The sequence below is a fragment of the Apis laboriosa genome, unplaced genomic scaffold (genome assembly GCF_014066325.1).
Source record: "Apis laboriosa isolate Shangri-la unplaced genomic scaffold, ASM1406632v1 scaffold34_cov151, whole genome shotgun sequence".
NCBI lineage: Eukaryota > Metazoa > Arthropoda > Insecta > Hymenoptera > Apidae > Apis > Apis laboriosa.
In genome coordinates, this window is record NW_025222928.1 from 9008384 (window position 1) to 9018240 (window position 9857).

The 9857-nt window shown below is 24.4% G+C and overlaps 2 protein-coding genes across 2 annotated transcripts; one reads left to right on the top strand and one right to left on the bottom strand.

Moving 5' to 3' along the window:
• The first annotated feature begins 177 nt into the window (after window positions 1–177).
• Window positions 178–5555, top strand: LOC122715299 (replication factor C subunit 1). Its single transcript, XM_043937383.1, has 16 exons — window positions 178–231; window positions 369–497; window positions 601–741; window positions 801–903; window positions 999–1411; window positions 1738–1917; window positions 2020–2421; window positions 2487–2652; window positions 2778–2993; window positions 3349–3575; window positions 3666–4000; window positions 4302–4520; window positions 4621–4794; window positions 4917–4992; window positions 5118–5294; window positions 5371–5555. Exons 1-16 carry the CDS (start codon window positions 223–225, stop codon window positions 5479–5481), a joined length of 3078 nt encoding a protein of 1025 aa, XP_043793318.1. The 5' UTR covers window positions 178–222; the 3' UTR covers window positions 5482–5555.
• Window positions 5556–5696: 141 nt separating this feature from the next.
• Window positions 5697–9857, bottom strand: LOC122715300 (angiotensin-converting enzyme-like). Its single transcript, XM_043937385.1, has 9 exons — window positions 9701–9857; window positions 8174–8516; window positions 7626–7944; window positions 7330–7554; window positions 6826–7189; window positions 6580–6741; window positions 6196–6450; window positions 5956–6131; window positions 5697–5794 (listed from the first exon to the last, which is right to left on the bottom strand). Exons 1-9 carry the CDS (start codon window positions 9709–9711, stop codon window positions 5784–5786), a joined length of 1866 nt encoding a protein of 621 aa, XP_043793320.1. The 5' UTR covers window positions 9712–9857; the 3' UTR covers window positions 5697–5783.

A 9857-nucleotide genomic window follows, 5' to 3' on the forward strand; every position in this document is an offset into this window, starting at 1 on the left:
AGAATTCAAATTTGAATTCAAATACATATATATATATATATCAATACAATATAGTAATGTATTAATACATGCATAACAATGTATATAAAAGCGCGCGTGATGGATTGGATATATTGAAATAAAATATTTTTTATTATATTCATTGATTTATCTTTTTCGCTCAAAATATTATTTAATTGATTTATATATTGCATATTTATCGAATTCAAATATATTTAAAATATGCCAAGAGTAAGTTTGAAATCCTTAATTAAATAGTTAATCAAACAATCGAGGTTAAATATATTCGTTTTTTATCGGTATAGATATATTTTAAAAGTACTTGTTGAAAATGATATTAATTACTTAACATTTTTAATTTTTTTTAGGATATACGATCCTATTTTCAAACAGCTAAAATAAATTCTAGCGTCGTTTCAACAAAGGCTGTTAAAAGACGTATTATTTCATCTGATGAGGATGATGAAAAACCAAAACCTTCATTTAAACAATCTAAGGTTTAAATTAAAACTTTTAATATATTTGTTTATTATAACTTATTTTTAAAATTTTAATCTTTTAATTTAAAGAATAAGAAAATATATTTTGATTGTGTTTTAGAAAACAAAAATATTGGGAAAGAAAGTTATTGCATCTGATTCTGAAGAAGATGTTAAGATTGTTTCTCCTGCTGATATATTTGGTAAAAATCCAATAAAGAGACAAGAAGCACCAAAAATATCTAAACAATTACAAAAAAAGGTAATATTATCTAAATAATATTATAAAATAATTACATATAATTTCATTAAATATTATAGGAAGCTAGAAGTCATCATGATGATGATTTTGAAAGAACATTATGTCAATTAGATACCTCTGATATTGAACAAAAATATTTAACAGAAACTAAAGTTAACAAAGGTATTACTATAAAGTTATAAAAAATAATATACCAATTATTAGTATATTATTTAATGTAATATCATTATAATTATATTATTTTTTTATATTTATAGATTCTCATAAAAATAATGACGAAAATAAAGAAAAGATTCCTGTTATAGCCATAGATTCTGACAAAAATAATGATGAAAATGAAGAAAAAATTCCTGTTAAGAGTAAAGAAAATGTTAAAAAAAAAAAAACATTTGATAAAACAAATCAAGAAAAAAATAATGAAAAAATATATAAATTAAAATCAAAAAAACATTCTAATAATTCTAATAGTTCTAAAAGTTCAAGTGAAGACATTGAACATGAAAATTCTGAACATAATAAAATTCAACATAAAAAGACATCTTCTAAAAAAATGGACACTTCTGATATATATGAAGAAATAATTGCAAAGAAAAAACAAAGTGCTACAATGTATCAACAATATCTTCAAAGAGGAGGAGCTAGAAACCCAGGCTCAAAGAAAATTCCTGTTGTATGTAATGACTGAACAATATTAGATTAAAAAAAATTGTTCTTTTAATTTAGAAATACTACGTGTTGCTGGTAAATTGATATTTGATTTGGTAAAAGAGTGCCAGTGATAAATTATTTGATCCAACAAATGTGACACACAATTGATATATGGCTATCAGTGCTGATTAATATATGTATGTGTTGAATTCAATTAATACAATACAACTATATGTTTGTGTAAATTGATCTTATCTTGTTATACCTTATATTTTTTTTAAGTGTCAATTTATCAGCAATGCATAGTATATGTGTATACAAAAAAAAAAAAAAATATTAAAATTTTAGGGTGCTGAATATTGCTTAGCAGGATTAAGTTTTGTAATAACTGGAGTTTTAGATTCTTTAGAAAGAGAGGAAGCTGAAGAACTTATCAAACAATATGGTGGACGAATTTTACATCAAGTTACAAAGAAAACTGATTATATTATAGTAGGTGATCAAGCTGGTCCATCAAAATTATCAAAGGTAATAGTAATTATTACATAATTATAATTAATTTATTAAAACTTTATATAAAATGATTGTCTATTAAAAATTTTTCTTATTAATAATTTAAAAAATATTTAGGCTGATAGTTTAAATATAAAGAAAATATCAGAAGATGATTTATTAGATCTGATACGTACACGCCCTATAGGTTGCATTGATGATATACATCAATCTCGTACAAAATTAAAAGACAAATTAAAGCAAAAATCTGAAGAATTAGAAGAAGAATCACCATCAAAGAAAATAAAAGTTATTGCGAATGAACAAACAAAAAATTTAACAGAAATACACAAAGAAATAAGCAAGAAAGAAATAGAAACATCATTGAAAATGTCACTACAAAAAGAAGAATATGATACTAAAGATATAAAAATAAAATCTCCAATTAAAAAGAAACATACTGAATTCAAAGGATCACTCATAGAAGACAAGAAAGAAATTGATGATGCAAAAGATATAAAAACAAATATTTTACAAGATGTAAGGAATATTTGAATACGATACAAATAATTTTATTAGTTTTATATTGCTTATATTTTTTTTAGATAAATAGTAAAATATCAACGCAGGCATTGGTTGAAAAATATAAACCAAAAACTATGAAACAGATTTTGGGACAACAAGGAGATAAAAGTATTGCTAAGAAATTGTATGCTTGGTTAATAAATTGGCATAAAAATCAATCTGGTCAAGTAAAACATATAAAACCTAGTAAGTTTTTTATTTTTTATATAAAATATATTCTTATAACTTATAACTTATATATTTAATATAATATTCTTATAACTTAAATGTTTAACATAATTGAAATTTTTACTTATTTTTTTTTGCTTTAGATCCATGGGCAAAAAACAGTGATGGAGCTTTCTTTAAAGCAGCTCTATTATCTGGTCCTCCTGGAATTGGAAAAACGACAACTGTTCAAGTTATTTGCAATGAATTAGGTTTTGATCTTATAGAATTTAATGCATCAGATACTAGAAGTAAAAAACTTCTAGAAGAAGAAGTAACAGAATTATTATCTAATACTACATTAAAAAATTATTTTCAAGGTATATTTACTTATGAATTTATTTCCTGAATGATTTATTTATATATATATATCATTTTATATATATATATATAATGATTAATAGTTAGTAAATCAATTGCTTTATATTACAATGAAAGATTTCTAAAAGAATTTGAATAATTAATTTCATTTGCTGTTTTGTATTAATATTCTACTATCTGATAACTAATATTTTTAAATTTTATTTTATGTTTATTTTTAAATATTTTTAAATTTCATAGTATGTTTGTAAATATATTTAATAAAATATTTTAATAAATTTTGATTAAATATATTCAAAATATCATATATATTTTTATAAAATTATTTTCGTATTTTTTAATTTTATATTACAGATAATAAAAGTAAACCATCATCAAAACATGTTTTATTAATGGACGAAGTGGATGGAATGGCTGGTAATGAAGATCGTGGTGGTCTACAAGAATTAATTAAATTGATCAAATTAACTGATATACCTATTGTTTGTATTTGTAATGATCGAAGCCATTCCAAAATGAGAACACTTGCTAATTATACATTTGATCTTCGATTTTCAAAACCTAGATTGGAACAAATTAGGGTAAAATAATATGGAATTTAAAAACTTCAAAGAAATAGTTAATAATATTTGTTTTATGTATTTTTTATTTTACTATTTTTTTTTATATAGGCTGCAATGAAATCTATATGTTTCAAAGAAAACATTAATATCACAAATGAAGATCTTGATTTATTAATTGAATCAACTAATCAAGATATTCGGCAAATTATAAATCATTTAGCATTATTTGTTGGACAAATTGGTTTTCAAGAGAAATCTGGAAAAAAACATATAAATAAAGATCTGAAATTGGGTTCTTGGGATGTTGTAAAACAAGTATTTTCTGCAGAGGAACAAAAACATATGAATTTCAATGAGAAATGTGATCTATTTTTCCATGATTATAATATAGCACCATTATTTGTACAAGAAAATTATTTACTGGTTATACCTGAAACACCAAAGTATGTATTCAAATAAAAAGATATATTTAATTTTCTTCCTATTTATATAGATAAAATGAAGCTATTGATAATGAAATATCCAAATACTTAGATATTTTATAATTGGAATCTAATTCAAAACAAATATTCTGATATAAAATAAATTAACAATTTGAATAAAAATTGAATTATTTTAAAATCTTTATCTATTTAAAAAAAAAAATATTAAAAAATATTTAAATATTTAAAAAAAAATCAATTGCATAGTTTATTTGTTTTATATTGTTACATTCATTTAATATTATTTTTATTTTACATATAGAAATAAATTATTAGAAAAAATAGCTGAAAGTGCTGAGAGTTTAGCATTGGGAGATATAATTGAAAATTGTATAAGAAGTAATAATGCCTGGTCTCTTTTACCAATACAAGCTTGTTATTCTTCTGTTATACCTGGGGCAGCAATGTCTGGTCACATTAGTGGTCAGATTAATTTTCCAGCTTGGCTTGGACGTAATTCAAAAGCCAGTAAATTTAATCGGTAATATCATAATTATTAATTAATTATAATTCTTTTATATTCTACGTATTTTATATTCTATATTTTATATATAAATTTTTATGATTTATATGATTTTCAGTTTAATGCAGGAAATCACTTTACATGCTCGTTTGACTACTAATGCAAGTAAAGATGCTATAAATCTGGATTACATTAAATATCTCAGAAATACCATTATTAGACCTTTAACAGTTGATGGTATTGAAAATATAGCTATTGCAATAGATGTTATGAATCATTATCACTTACTCAGGTTAATATTTCATTATTTCATGAAGATTAACTTTTAATTAAGATTAATTATATTAATTATATAATTATACTTTTATAATTGTAAATTTTTTTATCAAATTTTATTATTTTTATTATTAATAGAGAAGATTTAGATTCTTTAGTGGAAATTTCTTTATGGCCTGGTCAGCAAGATCCAATGCAAGTTATAGATAGTAAAGTATGTCATATTTATAAGTCATATTTATAATTTATTAAATCATTTTTAATAATTTTATACATACTTAAGTATATATAAGTTATACATACTTAAGTAAAGAAAAAAAAAATAAATTTATATTATAGGTGAAAGCTGCCTTTACAAGAGCATATAATAAGAATTCTGTAGTTCTTCCATATGTAGTGAATAGTACATCAAAAAAGAAAGCAGCAACAAATGTACAAGAAGAAGGTTTAGAAGAGGAAGAAGAAGAAGTAGATTCTGATCAAAATGATAATATGGATACAGATAAAATGATTAAGGTTAACTAAAAAATATTTCCCATTATGAAATTTATATTTATAAATATTTAGTTTATTAATTAAAATACATTTTTAGACAAAAAAACCTGGCACAAGTAAAAATACGGAATCGAAAAGTGAAAAGAAAGGCAAAAAGAATACTGATAACATTTCTAAACGCCGAAGAGGACGAGGAAAAGCAAAATAATGCAAATATTATAAAAAAGGAATGTGATTTTTATTTGAAAAATTTATTATTTTGTAATGTATTTATTTATTATTAGATTTATAATACTTATATATTTTTCCATTTATTGTGAAAATTTTGTTGTTGTAAAGAATGATGTCATAAATCATTCATTAATATATCTATTGCGTAAAAATGGACAAATATTTTTTTTAAAATAATAATATTCAAAAAAATTTATTTTTATTTGTTTTATTTATATTTTATTCATATATTATATTTTTATTTATTCATCTTTTTTCTAGTGCCTATTAGACCAAGATTCATGCACATCCTGAAATAAAATTTAAAAAATAATAATTAACTGATATTTACATTTTAAATGTAAAACTGACATTTTTATATATCAATTTTTGTGTTTGTTTTGGCTTCTGGAATCGAATTCATATAGATAAGATAGATAAGAAATATGAATTGGATTATCAAAATATATACCTTTTGATTTAGATTTCCATCCAATATATTCGTTAGTTTTTTTATTTTCTTCTGTAAGCCAATCTGTTAATGGTTTGAAATATTCCAATAGTCCGGCAGTATCCATATTCCTTTGACCAGTGATTTTTTCCATTGCATCTTGCCAAGGTTTAGAAAAACCCAATTCCAACATTGATCTATATCATAATAATTATTCATTTAATAATTGTTTCCTTGACTTGAAATTTAATGAAGACTTACTTTAACAAATTTCCTGCTGCTGTATTATTATAAATATCACATTTATGTAATGGTTTTGAATTTGAATTCTGCGGATCATATTGTTTTGCCTCTATACAAAGAGCTTTGTGAAATTGGAATTGTATTATAAAACTGACATAATATCTAATGTATTCGACATTTGCTATTATATGATATTTCGCACCAGGATCGAAGTCATCTTCTGATCGAGTTATTGGTGCTTCAATACCTTGAAAAGCTTCAGCAATATCCCACCTAATTATTAAATCAAAATTTACAAATTAAAAAGATTAAAAAAGAAATATTATTTAATATTAAAGAATAAATTTTTATAATTTTTTTTGTAATTTTCCTATATATTATTTAAATATTAAAGTTATTAACCAGAAACAATTATAAACATCTGGCGTGATTTCTCCACGGAATACACTCCAGCGCCACTTTTCCATCGCATATGCAAATGGTAAGAAGACGATTTTATCAAGGCCTTTCAAATAAAGATGATTAATATTAGCTTCCACATCAGTTGAATCATCATCCAGTAATCTAAAATATAATATTTATATAATTTAAAAAATAATATTTGAAGTTGTTCATATTCATTTTAATATTATGGCATAAGTTATTTACTTAATGGTTTTTAGATGGCTCGGTGTAGATGCGCTAAGTGCTATAACGTCACCAACTGCTTCATGGAATCCAGGATTCGCACCTTCTTTAAAAAAAGTGGGTTGATTTTTATATTGTAGATAATATTCCACGTGACCCATTTCGTGATGTGCGGTTAACAAGTGTTCCATCGTGACTTCAGTGCACTGTTTAATTCTAAAGTCCTTGCCATCGTAGAAATCCCAGGCGCTAGCGTGACAGATTAGTTCGCGATCTTTTGGCTTTTCCAATATTGATCGTTCCCAAAAAAGATCCGGCATTGCAGTGAGATTGATCGAAGTGAAAAAATCTTCGGCAACGCGGAAAATAGTTGTCGCATTGTATCCTAAGAAAATCATTGTTTAAAAATTAAAACGATCTATCTATGTGTTTTATTTTTGAGTTAAACAATTTTTCTTGTTCATATTTTTTTACGTATAAATTCTACTTATTTATAATTAACATATATATTAATATTAATCAAACCTTGCTTTATCATAGCATCGGTGACGTCTGGCATTTGTTTTCCTGGATACGGAGTAGTAAAATTTGCGATGTTACTCCAACTTTGCGCCCACATATTGCCTAGCAAATGTGCTGGGATGGGACCATCTTTCGAAACGATATTTTCACCGTACTTTTTTCGAAGTTCGCGACGAACATATGCGTGCAATTGTAAATAAAGTGGTTTCAATTGTTGCCAGAGTGTCTCTAAAAATATTTTATGACAAATTGATATCGAATTTTAATAATTTTATTAAATATTTTAACTTTTAACTCACCGATTTGTTCAGGAAAATCATCAGCCTCATAATCTTTTAGCCAATAAGCCGCGTTATCAGAATAATTATTTAATCTGGCAGCCATATTACTTAATTCAACGTATCTCATGAACAAAAATTTCACTTTTTTACCAGTGGCATTTCTCCATTCGGTCCAAATATATTTCAGTTCTTCAGGATCGCGGCTCTTTTTTAAAAGATCCGTTAATTCCGGTTCTAAAGCGAGATCGCATTTTGTTCGATTATTGTAATCGCAGATTTTGGCAGTGCTATAGATGTTTTCCATTTCACTTATAATTTTCTCATATTCTTGATAAAGCTATAACAAACTTACAATTAATTATTATGGATCACATTTTAAAATCGCATTTAAGGCAACGTAAAATGGAATTTTCATTGAATAAAGATAAAAGCGTAAAAAAATTGAACAATTATTATTATGACTTTTTTTTATATCTCACACTTTTTTAAATATCAATACTTTCTGACATTATTTTAAGATTTTAAAGTTAAAGTTTTTGGTTTATTAAAATTTCAGAGATATTTACATTTTCAGGAAGTGCTGCATAACCTAGAACGCTAAGTTTTGAGAATTGTCTCTTGATGCGTTCATCCTTAATATCCTTCCACGAGAATTGGTTCACTTCTTGCCATGCGGATTTAAAGTACTGTGCCGCTTTTGAAGATACGTTCAATTTATCCGCTAAATTATCTTTAGTCAAATTCGATGCATATTTCCATTCGGCGAGCGTTAGCTTATTGTTCCATTCTGCATATTGTTTGTCGAGTTTATTTAGAAATTCTTTAGCCTTTATCAGGTTATCAGTCTTATTCGTATCCTGAGATGTTGATATTCCCCATACTAGCGATACAAATAACGCCACCAACAGTCTGCAAAATTTTATATAACGTTACAATGTTTAACATAAATAATTGCAGATAAAAATAATAATAAAATGTTTCGTAAATAGAAATAAACGTTTCAATAATTTTTATGATTTCCTTTGAGAGGTTACAATGTGTAGAACATTACAACTTATAAAAAAAAGTTTTATGAATTTTTCAGAATATTACAAATAGAAAAAAAAAAATTTAGAGATGCAGATGCATAATAGTATTTATTATGTTATAATATGCCTATGACAATATAAATAAAAGGGTTGAATGATAATATCGCGTCATGCTCCAGACCATAATACTTTAATCAACTACGATCTTTGAATTTTTCAATCAACTAAAATAAGATAATGACTTCTAACAACCAATTGTGTAATATTATAACGTGATAAGAATAATGAAATTAATTTCCAAACAAATTTGTGTTTCGTTTAAAACTAGATACATAGATACATAAACAATGTGTATAGTACATTACTATTTACGATTAGTAAAAATTTTAATTTCATTTCGATTGATTTTCGTACGATCGATATATTGTTAAAGAAATATAAATAATAACAAAATAACATAGTAGTAGTAAAATAGATAAATATAAGCATTTCATTTATATCTGTACTTTTTAAAAGAATTAATAAGATAATGTTTTATCTTATAATAAGTTTTATATTATAATAAGATACGATTATGTTTTTGTTTGATTGTAAAATTTAATTAATTAATTTTATTCAAAAGAATTTAAAAAAAAACTATTTCTTAATTAAAATAAATTTAATAAAAACAAAATATAATTGTATATATAGAAAGATACGTGAAACAAATATAAAATCAAATATAATATTTAGACTACTTCAATCACTGAAATGAAAGATTTCTTTCACAAAGTGGATATTATCTGATTATTATCAAGAATAAATATCGATACTATGATTTCTCTTGTTAGATTAAATCATTAAGTTGTATATATGTAAAATTTAATCAATAATCAATAAGTTAAGTTAAATTATATAAAAGTATGATAAAAATATAAATTGCAAGAAAAATCTGTTTCATATTTGAGAATTATATATTATAAAAATGCATGTAATCCATAATTGTCACAATTGTTGTAATATTATCGAAATCAAACTTGTTTAAACAAGTTAAAAATAATAAATTTTTTTTTCTCCCATACTTACGAGCGTAACATTTCCTTTCGATGTTCGACGCTGAAGTTCGACGAATTAATAAAACAGTTGACCAACTACCACAATCGGTCAAGGAGCAACTTTCACGAGTCTAGGCAAATACCGTTCCCTCGCGTAACAAAACCTGCCTACTGTCCGGTGAACACTC